Genomic DNA, 23,605 nt, shown 5'->3' with positions numbered 1-23,605 from the left:
AATAAATTAACGTTTTCTAGTCGAGATGAAATCGTTCGAGGTATCTGTTATCGAAAGAGGCAACGAGGTATTTTTTAAATCTCTGTTTGTTTTTCCATCGAGACGATCGTCGATCCGTTCTCCGTTGATAAAGGAGTCGAAGAAAAAACTTCGCGGATCACCCTGTATAAAAGGATAGCACTGGCGTCCGTTATCGAAAACCATCCCTTGCTTTATAGTAATTATACCGACGATCCCCTTTCCCACTCAGGCTACGTCTAACCACCTCAGTGGGTTTTTAAGACAATGAGCCGTGTCTCCAACGAGAAACAGGGAATATTCAGTCGTTGCCAGTACTACTTTCAATCATGTAGCTTGCTTTGCCAACTTTCTTGTTACGTAGCAACGACAAAGTTTTGCGACACAAGCCTCGATACCACGGGCAACCATAGTCAGACAAAATTCTTATCCAGATACAAATTTCAAATAACTAATACATCGAGTAATTAATACATCATATACTCCTATTTTTCTTATGGTTCTTCCAATATGTTTTTAACATTATTTAGCGACCCGGATAGACTCGATGAAAGGTTCGAATTGGCCCACGAGCTAAACTTTATGCACCACTGGTCCAGAAGACCCTTTATATGTAACGTCAAGAAGGCCTTGACTGGATTAACGAATCATTGGCCTGGATGTGCATCGTGGGTTAGTCTTTCAAAATGGCAACCCCTACCATGTTATGGGTTGATGTGTCGGTTCACGGAGAAATTAAACAAAGTTCATAGTACATCGATAGGGGCTGAAATTAATAGTCAATAGATATGGTTCTGACAAAGAAAGTTGCGTTCGACGATGTGTACATTTCGAGGCTATTGACCTCGTATGTACATTCAGCTTTTATGTTATTTTCTATATTGTAACAGGTTTTTTTTGCACTGCAACTGAAATTACAAGTAAACGTTTGGAATTAAATTTCTAGATTACATAACATATCTAAAAATTACTTCGTTCAATTTATAAATTTTATTTTAATTTAATGAATATATTAATTTAATTTACCTTTATAAATAAAATTCGAGTGATGTTTGATAAAGAAAATATGCAGTGGATGAGCTATTCCACTACGACCAATTCATAAAGAGAACAATAAAATATATTGATTTAAATTCCCACGAAAATTTATAACCCATTGAGAAAGCGTATGTTTCCACTATTATTTCCACCCTTCTTTTTCTCGTTTCTTCAGAAGAGAGTTAGGCGTTTGAATCTTTGTTGTTCCGCAGGAACCAACGAACCAAGATCGAGTTACAGCCCCCTTTGAGCATTTACTAACCATATAGTACATAAATTTACTGTTAGGCATATTAGTTGCACCCTATTTCGAAGCCCCCCGCATTTCTCAGTGCGTCTGAACCGTAAGGTGGATTCAATTTCCACGACAGAAATATAATACCAATTATAATCACCTTTAATCTACATTCAACATACGTTACTTTGTACTTTGAGTTTCATATTATTAATTCAGTCAACATGTTGAGTCACAGTCTAAGACAAACCCATAACGATACATTTTTGCTATTTGGTGGATATTATTAAATTAGGAAGCAGAAAATATTAATATAATATTAGAATTGACTGTCTAAGTAAATATTAAATATTATAAATATAATTAATTGACTGTCTATATTTTTATTAGATGTTCCTCCGTAACATTTTAACCCCTACGACGTTTAGAAGTATCAGAAGGGTAGTAAAATCACAAACTATGAGGGGTTCAAGTATTTTTTAACATAAAATTTCGAATCTCTTTACAACAAATGGGAGCATAACAAAAAGCTTTTGTAAGAGAATTATTATACAAGTCATAAAACATTTTATGAAAAATTTTGATGAATATTTTATGAATATTAAGAAATATTTAAATTGCCTTTAAATTTGCCAAAACGATTCAAATTTTAGAGTCGAACTTTAAGAATACTTTCGTAATTTTGTTTTCTGAGGGTAAAATGTTTTTTATTTTTTTTCTCCGTCGTCGTTGTTATGTCACCTCAAGTGCATAATAGAATCGGTGCGTTGGTAGTCTGAGGGAGGAGGGCGTTGGCCTGGAAAAGATTTCGTAAAGGGGCGTTAGGCCGATGAAGGTAGGGAAATGCTGTCTTAGTGGCTCTTTGCAACCCTGCTAAGGTTCGTCCACGACACCTACCTTTCTAGTAACTCCTGGTGAGAGTCATCGGTTCCTCCGCTACTAACAAACTCTAAATAAACCTCCGATCCTCGGCTTCGTAGACGTCCTCCACCCTCGACTCGCAACAACCCCCTCAAAGCCATACAATTTCTCTAAGCTTCTTCCTTTTATCTAAAGTAACATTATTAATATAAAATTCAAAATTTTTGCGTTTGTATCCACCACTGACAATACTTTTGTCCAATCTGACGTTGAAATTTTGTTTAATTACTACTAACTAGGCGTATTCAGAAATAGTTAAAGCCACGAATTCCTATTTCCTGTATTAAAATTCTATATTCAATAAATGATATGATTTCCTACACAGAAAATTCGTTGTAACTTTAATTATACATTCCTGACAAAATGATGGTTTTTTAAAAACATAAGAAAGAAATATTTAAATTTAGAACGTCGAGAGTTCCAAGTCTGTTCTTTGTGTCAGTGATTCTAGTTATATTTCTAACGTAAGTTTCTAGTACGTAACGACATTAAATATTTTTCAATCGTTATATGAAAACGTCTGTTTCTTTTCAGTACAGCGATCGGTCTACGCCCGTTCTTCTGATAGTCTCGCTCGCGGGTATCAAAGTATGCAGTCCAGATGGAAAAGTGAGTATAAGTGACGTACGTAGATAGCGTTTGACGCGCGCGGGAAATACAGAAAAGGGAACAAGGAACGCGGGGGGGAAGGAACATGCTTTCGCGTTCGCGTATCCATGAGATACAAATTAACATTGTGTGCTTTTTCGTGTGTCCCCAAAGTGCGACCCACAAAGAAACTCGGTCAACGCGCCTTAAACACGATGTGCACATACGAAATATCTACGTCGAGTCGAGTGACGTTCTTTCGCGACAGCTTTTAGTTCGGACTATTTTGACGCGAACGCTTTGTACATCTGATGAATATTTCGCGACGAAAATGTCATTCGTATATTAAACGTTAAGTCTTTTATAAAATATGGTTCGTCAAACGATTTTCACCGAGACGAAGCAATTTCTCCTTTTGAATGTTGACTGATTACACTCAAAGAGCCTCGATGATAGAGTTTTCACTTTGTCGCGTTTTAAATTTCAATTTCAACGTTGCCGCGGTTGTTTCACGCGAAATATATTGTAGGAAAGTTTTTAATATATTTGGAAAATCACTAACTAGTTCGATTGAATTTTTTCATCGCGATTTTGAAGCAGTTTGAATTTCTCAATGAATATGTAATTGAATAATTAACGTCGAAAAAAGGGTGAATTTTAACAGCGTGTTGTTATAGCAAGAAAAAAAAAACGAAACAAGTTTGGACATCAAAAATTTAGTCTTTGTTCGTGGGAAAAGTGGAAACTAACTAGTTCGATTGAATTTTTTCGTCACGATTGTGAGGCAGTTTGAATCTCTCAATGAATATTTAATTTAATAATTAACGTCGAAAAAAAGGTGAATTTCAATAGCGTATTGTTATATCAAAAAAAAAAAAAAAACGAAACAAGTTTGGACATCAAAAATTTAGTCTTTATTTGTGGAAAAAATGGAAAATTCTATGGAGAGAAATATCGTGAATATATCCGAAAATGTAGGACGAACAGAAAATGAAACAGGTCACGGCAGAGGGAAATCATTAATCTCATTGGAAGAGCGTTCTATTGCGCGAAAAGGTAAAGAAAATTCTAAATAAAGTGCTTCTAGAGTAAATGAACTTTCTCAGGATTTTTGTCAGGAAACTGTTTCCAAGGGTACAGATCCAAGAAATAATGGTCTTGTAAACAGAGAAAAACCGTACTTAACTATAATTAATAAAAATAAGGGAACAGAGTTTGCTAAAGAATGTATTTATATTTTTTGTATGTTTCTTGCCATATTATTCTTACCACTTATTTTAATCGATATTATTCCTCCTTTTACTTGCAAGTTATAACTATTTATAACCAACATCTTGTTTTTCTTTTTGCTACAGAACTTTACTCTAACATACTTTTAATTATGAAAGTTTTACATTTCTATTCAGAACATTCCTGTTACATCAATTTAATACTTTAAAAAATTATATTTTATTTTAAATTACCGATATGAACGATCGATTATACAAATTGTAATTTACGAATCGGTCAAATAGTAGAAAAGTTATTTAAAATTTAATATTTACCTTCCACGTTCAGATATTACATGGTCTCTTTCAATTATCAATTAAATTAAAATTTCATAATTGCATAAGCCGAGGTATATATAGATAATATGTATATATAACGGTTCCTCATCACTTTGAGAGCCGAAGAAGAAAAAATTCCCCGGTAAAAAGCATCGCCAATATTCGATCTACAAAACAGTCGAGGGGCAAACTTTTCGAAGCTATTGATTTTATTGCAGTTTATTGTTTTTTCGGTCGAGTCTACGCGAATTGGTTTTACGCGAGTGTATATTCAACCCACCGAAATTCTCGGAAATTAATTAGCCAATGACTTTCTCATATATCGAACGATAACGTAAACGTTATATTTCAACGATATCGGTATCCAGACGGTTTAATTTCATTTACCAACGTCTATCGTTCAAATACGAATCGCAGCAACGAGTCTACAATGAACGAATCCAGTACAAATATCTTTGTTTATTGTTTCGAACCGTTTCGTATTAATAATCCAGCGTGCATGTCTTGTTATATATGTTGTACGACTAATTGTTCAAACGCTTTATATCTTTCTGTAAAAATGAAATTTCACACATAATTCGAACTTGGTATTGATTCGTTTGAAAAGTAATAAAATATAGTACAACGTATTAACAATTTTTAATTAAGCGTTCAAATATTAGAGATTTTTGTTCTTCATAAAATAACTTTATTCGTTGCTTTTGATTTCATTCTGTGAATAAGGCAGTTATGAATTTTATGCACAAATTTCTTTAAATTCCACATACGACTATAAAAGAAAATAATTATTACATTCATCGGTCAAGAGAACTCAATAAAATATTGTTAACATTTGCATTCTTTTCTGTGTAACTTTATAACACGTGAAAACAAAACGATACGTAAGTAAATAAAACAGTAAATAGAGTAAAAGGTGAAACTTAGAGGCGATTAATTTTCAGTTACCTTTCTCGAGTTGTCGCGGCGCGGTCCTAAGCGTGCGACTACTTCTCAGACGCACGTACACGCAGAGGCGAACAACTGTGCCGGATGTTAGTGTAAAAGGAAGCCACGAAACCTCAAACGTTCGGATTCAAACTTGCTCTCTTGGTTAGAACTTCACCCAGTTCTGTATTTGAATCTGGCTGATTGCAACCACTCTCCGGGAATTGAACTTTAACCACTTTCCTTGGAAGCGACTTGAAATCCTTATGGATTTCAAACCTGCCAACGGGCTTAGAGGGGTTGCTCTTTGGTTAGTCCGTATTAGAAATACCGTACAATTGTCTGGTCATCTCGTCGTTACAACCTCCGTTCTGAAATCGAAAGTGTCGATTCACGATCACGAATATACTAGTTCTTCATCTTCTAATCTCTTAATTCTTGAATTTCACGTGCCACAAAATTGTTTCAAAAACCTGCCAAAGAGTTTAGATTGGCTGCTCCTTGATTAGTTCAAATATGAGACTCTTTAAGGATAATCTAATAATAATTTGTGTGAATCTTTGAACTTTCTCTCTTATAAGTGATCTATAGTAATAGTTCCTCAATTTATATTTACTTTTCGTACTCGAAAGGTTTCGTTAGCCGTGAATATTGGATACAACTTCAACAACCATTGTTCTTAGACTACTGTCAGGTCCTCTCAGACGACCAAGTCTTCGTCTTGTCACTCTTCTCATTTTGTTTGAAACTTTTAATTAAAAAAACGATCAATTAATAACTGGAACACACATTTCACTGACAAGCAAGAATACTCAACGAAAACGGATGAGTCCTCTTTGCAGGGATTCTTTTAACTTTTCTTCCGTACATTTCTTTTTTTTAACGATTCCAAATGTTGGTTGGGACCAACATAATTTTATTTATTCAACGTGGAATAACATGAATTTCGATAATGAAAACTTTCTAGTGGATTACGACAAATAAATAATATGGCAAGATGTTTGAATCGCGTTTTACGGTGCTAATTTATCGTTCGAATGGCGAAACGTCGCGACGTGGTGATTCAATCCCGATTCTGTATTGCAACAATCTCCGATTCTGTTATTCTTTGCAACAAAACATCGGGAGGAGCAGTTTCCTCGGGTCCCCGGAGATTTCAAAGTGATGCCGTGATAGACAGTCCGAACGAATCCATCGGACAGAGACTAATGCGGCCTAGCTCTTTTCTATATCGCTGTCATTCTGATTGATAATCCTTGTTTCTCTCTCGGTCGTCTAATGTCGCTTTTTGTTTCCGCTTTTCCCTTTCCCGAACTTCTGACTTACCCGGGCCGCCGGGGTCTCGAATCTTTCGGGATACCGGTGGCACTGAAAGTTTTAAGAAGTGTTTTCGTGTCGCGCGTCGAAGGAAAAATTCTACGAAAAAGAGGAGAATATATGCCCGGGAGGCCTATTTCGATAGCTCCGACAACAAATAAAAATTTTATTCCGTTCGCTTTTCGTTCGCCGCATTCCTCTTAAAATTGCAGTGAGAACAAAACATATATTTTAGGTATGCATTTCGGTATGCATACTTTAATTTGTGTCAATTTTTATTGAAAAATATTGGAAATTCTTCGTATGGCTCGTTTAATTTTAATGGTACGATTTAAATAAAATTATAATATATAGAATGTTGACAGTTATTATTCAAATTTTAATCTTTAAGAGAATTTTGTTATTTGTTGATTGATGTTGACTTACTCAATTTTAATGGTCTGATTTAAATAACACAATATTTAGAATGTTGACAGTTATTCAAATTTTTAATAGAATTTTGTTATTTGTTGATAGACGTTGACTTACTCAATTTTAATGGTCTGATTTAAATAACACAATATTTAGAATGTTGACAGTTATTCAAATTTTTAATAGAATTTTGTTATTTGTTGATAGACGTTGACTTGCTCAATTTTAATGGTCTGATTTAAATAACATTATAATATTTAGAATGTTGACAGTTGTTATTCAAATTTTAATCTTCAAGAGAATTTTGTTATTCGTCGATAGTCGGTAATTATCAAAATTTCTCTATTTTATAATTCCTACAATTTGAATCCTTCTTTCAGTTTCTTGTGTTCCTCTGTCGAGCTATTTCTAAATCTGCAACTACTGCCTAGATATAGTTACTCTCTCTCGTATTCGTACATTATAAATTAAAATTTCTTTCTCATAAATTCTTACCATTTATTTTTAGATGTTGTTTATTACACTGTTGTTACTTCTACTTACGAGATAGTCTTTTTTATTTTTTAATATTAACTAGCTAACTGTTTAACTACTTTTTAATGCCCAATTACAAAACCGATAGAGAGATATAAATTATTATATAAGCAATATACAAATTAACACAATACGTGGTGTTTTCCCCTCCTAAACATGTATATACTTAACCTAAGTCAACCTTATACAGTCTTTTCGCATATCTGACGTTTGAAAGTCCCTGCCTCTCTTTATAGTTCTACCTTTCATTTCGGAACAGTATAGACACAGTATTTATTTTTCTTTCAAAGTTATCACAGTCTGTTGTCTAAAAATATATATTTTCTACTGAATGAGTATCTTTGTTTACAGGAAAAAGTGTATTAAAAACCTGTTTTACTAGCAGACGAGAACCACTGCATCCAACATACCATATGTTTTATTTTTAATTTAAACCCTTTAAATATATTAATGTATGAAACAACCCTTTCCCCCATTATAGGAATACGAATACGAGTATGAGTAACTATATACTTAAGATAGCAACATTTCAACTCAATTTAATAGTTTATATAGGTTAACAAGTTCACTGTTGCGCGAAGCATAATATGCTCGGTATTAGGTATCGTTTCGTGCTCGCCATACTTCGTCGAACCTAAAATTCCGCCGCGAGAGGATATCTCCGTATTTTTCTACCGCTTTTATCGAAATTTACAAAGCGTAACCGAAAAGGAGAAGCCTACGTTGTTATTTTCCCCCGGAAACCGTCAGCCACGAGGAACTAGCGCGATGCGCCGCCGATCCGTGCACAAAATCAATTTGCAACGGCTGCAAATTTCATTTGGAAGTAGGCCACGCTTTGCGTGTGAAACGTGGGCGAATATGTTGCCACCCTTTATACAGGGTGTTCGACCACCCCAGGGAAAAATTTTAATAGAGGATTCTAGAGGCCAAAATAAGACGAAAATCAAGAATACCAATTTGTTGATGGAGGCTTCATTAAAAAGTTATTAATAATTAAATTCAAAAATTTCGAATCGTTCTGGAAAAATTATTTTCGGTTGCGGCCGTCAATTACAATCATTTTTGGTAAATACACATACTTCCGAAATCCTACCCACTTTCGAGAAAAAAATTCGAGTAAGTGCTGAAAGTTTTGGGTGAAAAAAAAAGATTTTCGAATCGTCTTGGAAAACTTATTTTTAGTTGCAGGGGTCAATTGCAAGCATTTTTGGTCAACAGACATACCCCCGAAATCCTACTCAGTTTCGAGAAAAAAATTCCTTACCGAAAATCTAATTTCAGGCCAGAAATGTCTGCCCGAATTTTCATACGAATCTTTAAAACGTCATAACTTCTGAACGGATTGGGCGATTTTAATGTTTAAAAAAGCAAACTACGCGTATTTTGGTGGAGAATATGTATAAATCGCAAAAATATTCGAAAAGTTGGTTCTTGACCCAGCAAAATGAGAAAAACCCTATAAAAATGGTCCAATTTTCAAATAGCCATAACTCCTACAATTGTGAATATATTTCAATGAAACTTTTTTCTGAAGTAGAGCCCATGGATACCTACAAAAAAGTATTAGACAACTTTTCTGTAGGGCGTCAAACAAAATTACTAAGAATGAAAAAGGAATTTTTAAGAAAAATCGACAGGGGGTAGGTGCCTAAATTTTTCGGCGAGAAAAAAAAATTTCAAATCGTTCTGAAAAAATTATTTTCGTTTGCGGGGGCCAATTACAATCATTTTTGATCATTAGATATACCCTCGTAATCCTACCCACTTTCGAGAAAAAAATTCGGAAAGGTGTGAAATTTTTCGACAAAATCAAAAAAATTTCAAATCGTTCTGGAAAAATTATTTTCGTTTGCGGGGGCCAATTAGAATCATTTTTGGTCAATAGACATACCCCCGAAATCCTACCCACTTTCTAGAAAAAAATTCGAGAAGGTGTGATATTTTTCGACAAAATTAAAAAATTTCAAATCGTTCTAAAAAAATTATTTTCGTTTGCGGGGGTCAATTACAATCATTTTTGGTGAATAGACATACCCCCGAAATCTTGTGCATTTTCGAGAAAAAAATTCAGTATGGTCGGAACTTTAAACGTTAATAACTGTTTAACGAAGCCTTCATCAACAAATTGGTATTCTTGATTTTCTTCTTATAAGGACATTACACGCTGTAAACAAAGGAAACCTTATAAGGAACACCCTGTATAAGGTTTCCTTTGTTTACAGCGTGTAATGTCTTGTATCGTTTCAACGATTTAATATTATTTAACATTCAACAAGTTTTGGATCGCCTTAATATTATTCTAAATGGTATTCTGAAATAAAAAAGGAATACTTTTGGAATTTAGAATACGTGTTTTGTTCTATTCGAAATGTTCTTTTTATAATATAAACGTTGAAAAATGTATTATATTACATTTTCCTCGTGCATCGATCTAATAAAAACGTAGAACAGTATTTCATTTGGAACGTTCCGCGTGTGCATACCTGTACGAGAAAAACGGAAACACCTGGATGTAAAGCCCGATTCTAGGTAAATTCTTTCCTCCCGGAATCTGTGAATTATTGAACACGCGTGCGTTAGTTTATAGTTCAGATATATTTTATTAATTGCTGGTGTAAAGTGTTGCGAGATAAAGTTAAGTTATCTCGTACGAAATTCATGGTAGTATAAGAGAACTCGAGGCAATATGGGTATAGTTTTTACTCTTTTAAAATAAGGATTAAAAGTAACAGATATGCATCGTTTTTATTTACTATAAATTTTAAATTTTCTTTTTATTCACGATGCTTCTTTGGTTCGAGTAATCTTCTGTCTGAGAAGAAATTAAAGATAAATTAGAAACTAAACAAAATTATGGAAACATAAAACAATTTCGAAATAGCATACATCTTGTGAAATTGTATTATTATTTTCTACAAAGAATTTAACCAAAGACTGTGAATCTACTTTTAATAACGATTGTAAAAATTTTTACCAATAGCCATTATCATTTGCTATTGAGAACGACTAGATTGTTTTGAACAGACAGTTAATTAATATTTTCCAGTTCTAGTTCCCTTCAAATAATCGATGCATGAACGACTAAAAACCGTTTGAAAAGTTCTGGAAAGGTGATTTTATGGAATACAAAAACATAATATTTGCAAATTAATATAAAGCACCGAAATCAATATAAATCTTCAATGAACGTCGGTTTTAAAATATTATTTTTAGCAACGTCCGATAGCATTGTAGGGCCGTCGATCGATAGTTTCCGGTTTTCTTTGACCATTCCGATGGATGATGTCCAGGAAATGAGAAAGTTTGGCATCGAATTCGCTATCAATACTTAAGTGACGTTTCGTCATCTATTGATTCAATTTTCGTGATTGCGTGGCACGACAACTTTTCTAATATAAGTGAATAAGAGTGTTTTGTAGGGACCCGTGCCTTATGTCACTCTGTGCCACCTGTTACGCAACTTACGTGACACGAAACCCAACAGGAAATCGTGCGTGTCACTCTCATAAAGGATTCTCACGACCCCAACTAGGGTTGCGGTTCTCAGTCGTGCAGATCTTAATTGGCTTTCCGTGTTAATCAGTTCTTTGATTCGTTACATTTACGTTGAATCCGGGTTCAGAAGTCTCTGATGTAAACTTTCATTATTAAACTAATTTAATCTAGCTTTTGTCCAAGTACACTTGAGAACTTCTATGGCTTAATGAGATGCTCTAAGTATAGAAGTTGCTTCATTGAAAACAAACCGCTTTAGGATGTTTACTGTTTAAATAATAGGAAGAAGTGTAGCCAAAGAACGTTGTATGACTTCGAGGAAACATAATGTGATGGCAATAATTATTTTCTTAATGGACAGTTTTATTTTTTTAAGCAGAATTCGATACAGTAATGCAAAATACTTCTTTTGTAGCTTACTTATATTCGAAAATATCTAAATGTTAATTAGATATCGTAGTCAATTCTGGAGAAAACAATTATTTACGAAAAAATGCTGGCAATTATGCAAACATCCTGTATTCATATTTGAATTCATTTTAAATAAACAATTTATAATCTAGTTTTGTCACACACCAGTCGTACGATCAATAGGAATTGCTTAAACATCTTTGGGTATATAGCGTCAAAATAAATTTCAAAATAAACATAGAAGATGGCATAAATTATAGTAGGTGGTATAGTCATTGGATAGAGGATGAAATGCCCTTTAAAACGAGCGTTCATTCAAGTCGATAGCATAATTAGTTCCGGAGATATAAGGGTTCGAAACATTTGTTTACTTTTCATTGTTTACGTCTCGAGGTCATTGAACTTTCTTACTACGGCCTTGTCAAGGTCGTTGGCCGCACGTGCTCGTAGTAAATAGTAAACGCTACGTCACTCACGTGCGAGAGAAAGAGATTCGACGCGTTAGACGGAGACAGAGATAGTCGAATTAGAAAAATTACCTTTTCACATAAATTACGATATCTCCAAAACGAAAAGTTGGATCGACAAAAACCGAAAACCATTTCAAAGAGGATGCTTCCTCGGTTCTAACAGTGACTTAATGATGGAAAAAACTCTAGTAATTTCGGAATTGCACGCATGTAAAGTTTAAATACAATTAAATGACGCTAAAATAACTTTATATTTTTAGTGTTAATTTTCGGGTAAGTGTGAATCTATTATTAAACGTACTAGAAGCCAAAATGCTGGTCGATACGTTGCATTGTAATTTTTGTTACTATTTTGAGTATGTTCTCCGATAGATTGTTTTACTATAGGAGCGTAAACAAAGGATCGATGTATATTTTGGCTGTTTTATTTGACGAGTATAGCTGGAAACCCGTGTGCCGTCACTCCCTTTTTATTTTTCATTCGTGTATCGGTACATTGAACCGACTCCATTCTCGGTAAATATTGGAATTTAAACATTGTCCGTTAGGAATACGTGTTTCTAACTTGAAAGTGTAGAAATATGTACCAAAAAGTCAATTCTTCTGTAAAACCTAAATAAATGCACCCCTTTTGAACATGGTTTTAACTAATTTAATTCTCAAAAACCTCGTTTCATCAAAAAATAGAAAAAAAATTTTCAATAACATATTGTCTTAAACGAAATTATATTTAATTGAGTTGTAGAAAAGTAAATTAAAGAAATGCCTCATAGTGAAATTTTTTTGTATAAAGAGCCATCCTTTCCCATCGAGAATACTTGTTTAAAATTTTTCTTTAAAGAAGAAACGCATTTGCAACGATCGTTACGTTCGTCCAATGTATTATTGAACAACTATTCCAACCAACTTGATTAATTAGCGAACATTCTCACGAAAAAACGGCCATCATTATTAAACAGAAATCGTACAGTTTTTCACCGCGATAATGGGACGACGCACACATCGTTTAAAACCCATCAAAACTTGAAAGCATTAAAACGGGAAATAATGGCCCACCCATCGTGTATCCACCTGACGAAACTACAAAATTTACTTCGCGGGAGAAGATTTGCATTACAACGAATTTTATTACAACGCATCTGAATGACATCTTCGATACAACAATGACAAAATTCGTTCACACAAACGATTCTATCAGAAATTATATGTGTGTGATTTTTATTCAACGATGACGAGCTTCGCCAACGACTTAATAAAATATTAAAACGTAATATTAAGTGACTGAGTTTTTATTGATTGGATATCTATTGAGACAGGTGGATTGTACTTGTACAGTTCGTGACTACGATTGTTATTATGCAACAAGTTTACTATAATTTGTAATATCTAAAGAAGAATCATACAGACCAAAATATCAAATAGTTTCTTCGATTTTTGGGAATTTTAATTTCCTGCATTACAATCAAAATTATTATATTTGCGATTTACTCATATTTTCGTCATTTCTAAGAACATTATACTACGTGCTATTATTTATTCCTCACACGTGTTTCAAGTTTTTGACAGTCCTCAACTGTCTTTTTAAAGTCTCCTAACCGTGAATCATCCTTAATTTGCACCTTAAATCATCCATATCCCCTTCCGGCGATCCTCAACCGGTAATCATATTTCTACGTTATTAATTTAATCGTACGAAAAATAAATAACAGAAAATCAACATAATTTTATTGAACACCTTATAAAAGTTCATTGCTTCGATCTATTCGCTTATTATATTCTGCATTTACGGATCGGTGAGCACCATTAACTCGCAAGTTCGTACGTTTCACGTAAAATATGTCGTTTTTTTCGTCGCAAGATGTAAACTCGAAGACATTAGAAGTCTCGATGAAGTTGGTCCGTCTGCAGTCGCACAGGAGAAGTCCGGATTTCCCTTGGAAGCTTTCCTTTTCTGTAACCAAAGAAAGTTCCCAAGGATAGCGTAGCCGTTCAGGGACGTATCAAAACTGGCGGCAAAGGTAGAATCTCTCATTCCACCTTCCGCGTAAGCAGGCTTCTCGTAATGGTCGCAAGTTTTGAACAATGTACGCTACTCATCTCCATTCACCGGCCCGGCTACCGTCTTTTCTTTGGGTTTCCGCTTGGCGACGAAGGGAACCTACCCATAACTCGTCTCCCGTTTGAATTGAAAAGTTTTTAAAAGATCGCCCGACGACACGATTTAAGATTCGAGGAAGGAAAATCGATGTTGCTGAAACATTGAGAAACGGCTCGTTAATTCTCGTTATTCGTTTCCAATAGAAGAACGAAGGTTGATCTATCAATGTGACTAATGACGTTCTTAATTCAATAACCCTTTATTCTGGTTGGAATTAGAAGAAAATGTTAGGAGCCACAGAATACACAAACTAAAAAATACATTTTCAATGATAAAACTATTTTCTATCCGTTTTTTGCAAAAATGTTCTTCCATAATAATAGCAGTAAATCACACTCGGCTAAATCAGAATTAAAATATATTAAGTAAAAGTAGCTGATATTAAAGATATATGGTGTCTCTAATTTGGGAACATACATTAGAAATCTAAAGATAAATAAAATAAATGGGGAGGAAAGTCACCTGTTAATTGGGGCTAACTTCGTTTATTGTGTGGTCCCTTGTGAGAGAATCTTTAAAAACTCGATTGTGTCTTATTTACTGGGTGCCAAGCAGGGAAGAAAACTTCTTGGACCAACAAAACTGTTGTTTTAGCGGACAAATTACACGCCACTTCGAGATGTTCCGAGGGAAGGGTGTGTTTTGATGCGCTTAACCTGCGTGAAACTGATCTTCATCCAATTATAAGGCGCCGTGCCTAGAACTTCTTGATCATGTTACATCCCTCCACACCGAATCTTACGAAACCCCTAGCACCAGCTTCTCCAAAAATACCACGCAAAGGAGGCGTGCGTGAATTTTTAATTTAGAAACAAACAAGACTTCGCGAAGAAATCAAATATTATTAATATTCCAATGTTTCCTTCACAACGAAAAAATGCTCAACCAAACGTTATTTTATACATAGAAATTTCTTGTATGAATATAAGACTTCACTGGACTTTTATTTTCATTCGCAGATTAGATAAAGTCACTCCTTTGCTTGAAAATTGATTGTTTCTGTTTACAGTTTATGCACAAAGGCTCAAAGGTGCACCTAAAGTTGATCAGGGAAACTAATTTGTCTTTAAACAAACTTAACTACTAACGCAATCCAATGTCTACTAGATCTTGGTTGTTTCTAACTTATGAACTCAGAAACTCACTTATTTCCCAGTGTCCAAATTGAGAATTTACCTTTAAAGTCACAGAGAATCCCACCTGTTCGTAGCACGTTGTTCTAAACGTCTTCTGAAAGTTTCACTATTTACATAATTATTGCTAATCAGGGCTCACTTCCAAAAGTTATATTTGTTGAAAGTTGCATAAAATTCTCTGAACCAAGAGCATGCGTGGATAAATTATAAAGACTTATGAGCAAATTTTATTTTGAGCTTATTCTTTTACGTAGAATTACACATTTTAAAATAATAGTAAATGAACGTTCCACGATGCATGTAAGTAATTCCACTGACAATGTTACGTATGGAACATCCTGGAACGTTACAGGGCTATCTTTTGCATTATTCTGTTCTTGGTTTCGTGAGACACGGAACGTTTTCACAGAAGTATGAAGAATGTATCATAGCACGTACGTGTCGTTGCATAATCGTCATTTGATATTAGGAGAAAGTCTTGGGAAAATGTTCTTTGCCTCTGGCCACGGTTCCGTTGTTGCGCAACAGCCAGACGAAACCACCCTCGGATGTCCTTGTTTGCGTGTAAAACTTTTTAAAAGATTGTCTGTAAACAGTCCGCATTTCATGCTCCCTGGCGAAAAGAAGCCGGAGAACGAGTACGGTCCACAGAGGGATGCGTGCAATCTTCCTTTCAACGCTGTATTTGTTTATTTTCTCGACGTTTGAGAAAGTTTGAATTTACGACTGGCGATTATACTCGACTGGCCATTCACAGTCGATAAGAGTAAATAAACAACACCTATGCTTGTCAAATTGTACCTATGTTTGATGTTCGATGGCTACACATTCTTAAATTGTTTAATGTCACAAAATTGTCCTGTACTTACAATGGCAAATCCAGTAGTATAAATTACGTGGGTGGGGATGTTAATGCTTATTAAGGGTTTACTTTAATTACCATTTTTCTTTTTTTTGCAATTTATTATAGATTAAACTCAAAGGATTAAAATAGAATCGAAAAGAATTATTTGTCTAACTACAAGAAATTAATTAAAATATTTTTTATTTAATTATAACTCTAGTTTTAAGATGGTAGTGTTTCGACAAAACTCTAGTTTCTCGAATCCGTTGTCGAAAAGCACAATATTAGCATATTTTTTTGTTTCACGTTGCGCATTAAGCATTTAAAATGATATTTCATCGCGATATTTTTCGATAACATTTTACCTCGGGGAATATTTTTTCGGTGACAACAAAATGAAACGAAATATAAAATGATCTTCCGTGTTTCCAGCTATATTGTTTTTTGTTACAAAGCGTGACGCATTAAAAATGCGCATATACGTTTTATTCGACACTGTTGGAAAGAGAAGCGGAAGTACGATAAATTTTATACCGACTGATAAAGCGAAGCATTTTATTAAAAATTGAAATAAAATGAAAAACTGCGCTAACTCTGTATTTGCCAGTTTTACGAGAACGTTCTCTGTTTCTCTCAAATATAACCGTGGACACGTTTTGGCTATTACAAAGAAATATTTGACAGATTTGCGTATGGAAGTACATACGTGTCTTTTCATAAAATATTTTGTATGGTTAAATAACTTTTAATGAAACCTCTTTATTTTCCATGTTCTTATTATGAGATTTGATTAGATTTTGAATAAATGATTTAATATGGATGGTATTTCCTCAAAAATTTCGATTTTCGTTTTATTTTGGCACGTGAAATTACCCTTTAACATTGTTTACATTGTGTGTCAGGCACATTTTGTTATATAAATTTATTTTGAAAATAGTTCGAATTAGAAATTAGGTGAAGTTTACCGCGCTCTTGAAGATAAATGGCAAGCAGGCATTGATCTGAAGGCAAAGAGGAAAATTTCAAGATTTATCACTTACATTATATCGCGATTATGCATGCAACGAACCAAAATTTTCCAGCATTATAATTTTTTTAATAATGCCTCGATCGTCGATCATTCTATTATTTGAAAAGTTCAGAGCGTTAATAATCTGTGGTAGATTTTCTCAAGAATGGATAATATATATATAGTAATAGTAATATTATAATTTTACCTAAACAAGTTATCGAGAAACAAAGATTTAAAAATCGCCTCTGACCATTGCTCGTTATTTCTACTTACGTTGATATTTTTTAACATCGATCGTAGTTCAGTATCATCTATTTTCTATCGATCGTATCGTTCTGTAAAAACTATTTGAAACAAATAGTATTATATAATGTCGACGCTTAATTATCAGTAATAATACCCAACGCAAGTAGAAATAACGAATAATGGTCAGACACGGTAAATTCGACGCAAAGAATAATTTATTTTTGTGCGAGCCTTTGAGCTTCGTAGATTCCATAATTGAAAATTCGTTACTTTGTACTTTTCGAATGTTGTTCCGTATAAACTTTTATTAAATTCTCGCTTAGGGGAGAAACTTCATCAGCGATAAAAAAAAAGTAGGAAATCTTTTCTTCTCTCGCGTTTTAAGGAACAGACTGTATAATAAAAGACGTGAACTTTTTCTTCGGAGTTCTTTATAAAACTCAATGTTCATAAAAATTCCTCATCCAAAAATCTTTTCTTTGGATCCCTACTTCCGTGAACGTAACTGTAGTTGGCATGTATTTTAGCATAGGAAAAAATACTGAGCCAAAGAAGCACTTGTGATTAAAGTATTAACTGTTTACTGAACTCTGTAATATTATGAGATTTTCATTAATTGCTCAGTTAGGTAATCGTTCAACGTAATACAGATATTATACGAATTCAATTTTCTGTTAAAGACGAAGGTTGAATAATAAAATGTCTACTTGATGGATAATCGTTTCAGTGTCTTGTTTAATGAAATGATTAAGTGGAAAAGTCAAATAATTGAATCAAACGCATTTTTGGAATAACTGTAATACCAAAACATTTGTAAAAATAATATATTATGAATACATATCCGATTTTAAATTCATTTTCAATATAAAACCCATTCAAAATTAAATATTTTCAACTAGAATATTTAATTAAAAATACATTCTTTCCATCATTTAGTAATTCTTTTACGAATATTATTTACTAATAATTTGACAGAGCTACAGTATTTTTTTTCTAAAATCAAAGGCATCGAATAATAACAAATAAGAACAAAAGATCTCTGATAAAGAAATGAATAATTCGAAATTACCAAAGCTGATTTAGAATCGACAAATCGAGTCTTTCGTCCTGCAAACTTTCTACATTTTGTTTTATTTTCACCCGTGGATTATTCTACGGTTACAGACGAAACTGGAACACTTTGCAAGCATTATTTCGTTAGCGGGGAGATTCGGAAAAAGTCTCTTCGCATAGAAATTCAAATTTAACGTAGCGCGAGACGTCGTGGAACGTTTAGAAAAAGAAACTCCAACGAAAGAAGAGCAATTAGAGCTTGTTAGCGCTGCCTATCGACCTTGTTCAGACTCAAGGTCAGGAGGTCTTGTTGTCAACGTTGTTCCGTCGTAACGAGAAGAGCCTCGCCCGGTGGTAGCGCGAGGACCAACTCGTCTCCTTCATCAAGCGACGACGGACGCCGCTCTGTTCTACTCGTTCTCCCACATGTTTCGTAATTATTTCACGTAGTCCCGGCAGCAGCTTCAATTAATTGCGAGCCGAAACGAAAGGAGCGTGGCGCGGTGCTTTAATAATGCGACATTCGCCCTCTCTTTCCATCCTAACGACCATTTGCCTTCTCCGGTGTTTCCGTCGCTCTCCTTCGCCCGATGTGTGCGTATTTCTCCTGACGGCCATCAGAGACGAACTTTCCACCGCCACCACGGCAAATGGAGTTAACGACCGCTAAAAAACAAGAGATGTAAAAGAACCGTGGCACACACACGGATTTCGCGTAACAAGACAACGAATTGTTTTCAAACTCGAGCCTTATTTGACAATTAATGATCGGTGGCTCTAACCTTTGGTCGTCTTCTATAGTGTCTAGATCGTAGCACTTTAAATTGTTTCTCCTGTTCACCAGTCCACGTAGTCAAGCTATCTCGAGACAGTCTGAACAAAGAAATTCGTGATCACATGCAAGCTTTACTTTAGCATGCAATTTTTTCAGTTTTTAGTTCGAAGCTCCTGAACAGAACTGTCTTATATTCTGTATAAAAAAGATTGAAATCTGCAAAAAGAATATTGAATTGTCCTCTTCTAGACATATCACGTAATCACATTTTGTAGAAAATATTCAGAATTAAATGCTTAACCAATTCGATGCCAATCCTAAATTATGTGAAGTTATTCCTATTGTCATTTCTGTTTTGAGTGTTTGTATTCGTGCTGGCAATGCATAACATCTTGCCAGCCACAAGTATACTCGATAATAATTAAGAATAAACTGTATTATAGGTTCGTGGAATAAATAATTGGTCAAAATACATGGTTAAACGATATAAATGTATTTCCAAAGAATTTTACATGGTTCACAGATCACACATATTGCTCAATCCAAAAAACTGAAACATAAGAAGCGCGAATTAAAAACACTTATAATAATAATTATATCTAACAAACTGTTCTTGTTTAAATAAAATTAAGAAAATAAAAGAACCTCGACGAATAGTCAGACTTCGAGGAAATCGAATATGCACGTAAGCACGAAAGTAACAAAAAGTTGAAGAGTTTCTTTGATGGAACGAGCTTGATGGAACACGTGCTGTCGAATAGTAATCGTCGGAATGCCTCGTTACGTTCGCTTTACGGATTCATTGATGCGACGGAAACAGTTGCAATCAAGGTTAGAAACGTCGGATTAAAGCACGCGACACGAGCAAAGCGACAGAGCAGTCCGGGCAAGGAGGACCGACAAGCTTTAATCCTTACGCAGGATTTGGTTGGATTTAAAGTGTCTGACACACGAGTGGGAGTTAACAACGCTCACCTGTGGCACTGATTTTGCCGCTCATCATGCGACATCGAGTAAGATTACGCAATTAACTCGTTCAAAGCGTGGAGGACCCTTCTCTGATCCGCAGTCTTAATACGTACAGCGTTTACAATGTCATTGAAGCAAAACATGGAAGATTAGAGACTCCCCTGTGTGTGATGCAAAATTATCGATAAAAAGTTTTATCGTTATCGTATGGAAGAATTCTTAACGCAAGTCTCTGTCAGAACTCTTCTGCACTTTTTTAAAAAATATATCTGCAAATCCTTACGCCTGAGCTCTTAAAATTATCGATGTTGTGGCTATTTAAAGACGTCATGATCAACATCATTTTCTTGAAAGTATGTTTGCCAGAACAGTGTCCATGATATTTAAAAATCTACTTGACCAATCGGCTTAAAATTTTAAATGCACATTTAGTCTATGTATGATTAAAGCTCATACTAGTATCAACACAACATTTTTACTGTATCTTTAGACACCCGAAATTAAAAAAAAAAACATGAAAAAAATCGATAATCAAACTTCAAAGTATTGTCATTTTTTTATCAAACTCATATTAATCGAGAATCTTTTAGGTTTTTTTCATTTCAAACAAACTGAATGACCGGGAAACACGGGCACCGTGAAACGATCGTTTTTTAAAACTGACTATGTTTGAGAATATGCATTGGCACCAATTTGAACTCGTTTTCGCTCAAAAAATTTCAAAACGTCACAGAAACCTATAGAAATAAACCTTGTAAATTTGACTTCAAGAGGTGTTACAGTTTATTCACAAAAAAATTCTCCCATAAAGTCTAAAAAAATACACTTTACGATACCTTCTAATGTACTGAAATATTGGACTCTGTACAAGAATAGGGAATTTCAAAACGATGTAAACTCGCTGATATATTCGAGCACTTTGCATTCGCGAAATCTCTGGTGAAAGTACACGATAGATTAGCAATTTGGCAGAACGCGAGACAGTGGACAGCGATAGCTTAATCGCGAATCGAGGGGATCCGCGTTGTCCATTTCCGGGACTTTAGACACCATAAAACAGCGTGATGTAGTGTCGGAGACACCACTGACAAAGATACTGCACCCAGGGGCCTGTAGAAGCTATAAGTGAGTGCTCAGCCGCAGGCACTCTCCGATTCTCTACTCTCTACCCTTACACCCTTTCCTTGCAATTTCTAGCTACTACTTTCCTCCTTCAACCCCTTCGCCTCTACGCCACCCTACGACGCGAGACTCTTCGACCCTTAACCCATCCTCGAAGGAGCTGGAAATCGATAGGGATCTTCGGACCATAACCCGCTCACTTCTCTGGTTATCCCATGTGAATACCGGCAGAAAAATCCTTCGTGACGTAGAGCACGATTTTATGTGACCCGTCTGGAAACTGTCTCTTTTTCCTCCTCGGCGGACCTCCCCCTTCGTTGCATCCGTCGACTCGTCCGCAAGGATTATCTTCGATAATATTGATTGATTCGAATATCAGGGAAAATTAAGAGACCCTGTTAAACAGAAAGGTTTCGGATCTATAGTGCTCGAAGCGACCGTTAAAATTAATACTACGAAGCTTTTAACGCTTGGAAGTCAAAATGACATATTCGTAAATTCTGGTAAAAATTATAAAAAATGTTCACCCTATTTCACCATACGTCGATTTGAATTTCGAAAGGAAGCCTGTAACTAAAATTAGCTGTTGTAATTTTTCTTAAATTAATCGATGAATCTCTAGTCGATTTTCTAGTATAACTTCGGCGATATTTCTCTGATATGAAATTGTCGTTTCTCTGACACTATAACTACCAGAATGGTCTACCTAAGTAATTTCTAATAAAAATTGTAAAAACTTCACTCGACTGGATTTTTGCTAATTTATTGCAGTTTTCCGTAAGAGAATGAATAAACATTTATTTCTATTACATTATCCATTTCTTCAGGCACCTATCGTTTTAATTTCTTTGGTACAAATGAATAGACCATAAGTGTCGGTAGTTATTTATTTGTACCAAAGTAATTTGCAAAAATCTAGTCAAGTGAAGTTTTTACAATTTTTATTAGAAATTACAAATAGATTGACCATTTTGATAGTTCTAGTGTTAAAGAAACGAAAATTTCATATCTACCAGAAAAATATCGTCGAAGTCATTTATACTAATTTCAAATTGACATCTGGTAAAAATATGTTCAACTATCGATGGAATAATCGTGGTGATATATCAATAAAATGTCTGTTTGCTGCTTTGGAGTGGTGAATGCCCCATTGCGCGTCACGAGGAATTATATTAATAACGCGTAGAATTAAGTGAGGCGCAGCCAGTCGATAAATGTCATATGTTAGGCGTAAGGGAAAAGAATTTGTTCGTCCGACTCTCGCAAAAGCGGCAAGCATTAGGGATTGAAGTAGACACGACTGGAGTGTGCATTAAGGGGTGATTGAGAGAGAAACGAGTGAGAAGGGGTTCGTACGAGAGGGTAAAAAGCGTGTACGTACCAAGAGGGTTGCTTGCCGGTAAAGGCACCCAGGAATACGTATAGATGCCGCGTGCCGGCAGTCTTTCCGTTTGGAAACGCAAGAACTTCTTAGAAGAGTGTCTGTCAAAGGGGTTCAACGAGCAAAAGAGTAAAGGAACACGGTAAGATAGAAAGCGAGAGAACCAGATCCCGAAAGGGAAAGAATAGAGGGAAAGAGGGAATTCCCAAGTGTTGAAAATCAAGATGGAATCGTAGTCGCATACCGAGAAGCCAAATTTTCCGCGTTCTTGAGCCCGGAGTTCAATAATTCTTACGACACATTTTCTGATTTCCACCCTTTTAAGTCGACCTTACGATCCAGCTCCCCGCGAAGCCACCCTTTTGATGCGGGGTACATTGGCGAAACGTCGTCTTCGGCTACCAGATTCTTTCGTTTCCTCCACGCATCCGTTCCTGGCTCGCTTTTCCCTCGATCCACTGGCGAACTATGCAAAAAACACGTCTTCTTTAATTCTGCTATCGTTTAACTTTATCGGTTCTCGTAGTAACATTTGTTCAAATTATTCATTTCTCTCAAATTCATTTTCCCTATACATTCCTCGCAAACCTATTTCTGATATCAAATGTAAACAGTACTCGCTCTATCTTGTTTGCAACAATTTGACAGATTCTACATTTATTAGAAGTTACAAGTAACTAAATTATACTTTAAATCATCTACAAAAAATAATAATTTATAATAGTATTTCAAACGATTCGATATTGTTAGAAAGAGGCACTGTCCAAATGATCATACAGCTCGTCATATTGTTCGATTACATCATTTCTATATACCACATATTTGACATGATAACATAATACTCATCAATAGATATGAACTTCCAATAATTTTCTAACTTGAAATTTAAATCTGGGCTTAATCGTTTCCAATGTCGATCGATTAATTAGCAAACCTTCGCAGACTAATCTGCTCTTTAATCGTTCTGTTGATCCGTCACTCGCGTGACACTTGCTGC

The 23,605-nt window shown here is 34.9% G+C and overlaps 2 protein-coding genes across 4 annotated transcripts in view; one reads left to right on the top strand and one right to left on the bottom strand.

Annotated features, from left to right (window-relative positions):
• LOC143345934 (EGFR adapter protein) overlaps positions 1 to 23,605 on the top strand; it is a 270,232-nt gene that overhangs the window by 127,349 nt on the left and 119,278 nt on the right. For 2 of the 3 annotated variants that reach the window (XM_076773560.1, XM_076773563.1), the window contains one exon: positions 2,747 to 2,821. In XM_076773560.1, coding sequence (XP_076629675.1) covers positions 2,747 to 2,821 — 75 coding nt within the window. The remainder of the gene's footprint in view (positions 1 to 2,746; positions 2,822 to 23,605) is intronic. The other variant, XM_076773564.1, reaches the window with a different exon arrangement.
• Fucta (glycoprotein 3-alpha-L-fucosyltransferase A) overlaps positions 9,492 to 23,605 on the bottom strand; it is a 428,362-nt gene continuing 414,248 nt past the window's right edge. Inside the window, exon 9 of the transcript XR_013080351.1 lies at positions 9,492 to 9,579. The gene's annotated coding sequence lies outside the window, so the exon portion shown is untranslated. The remainder of the gene's footprint in view (positions 9,580 to 23,605) is intronic.

Source organism: Colletes latitarsis, chromosome 9 (genome assembly GCF_051014445.1).
Source record: "Colletes latitarsis isolate SP2378_abdomen chromosome 9, iyColLati1, whole genome shotgun sequence".
Taxonomy (NCBI): domain Eukaryota; kingdom Metazoa; phylum Arthropoda; class Insecta; order Hymenoptera; family Colletidae; genus Colletes; species Colletes latitarsis.
The sequence above is the reverse complement of the archived record's forward strand: the minus strand, read 5'-3'. Positions and strand labels throughout refer to the sequence as shown.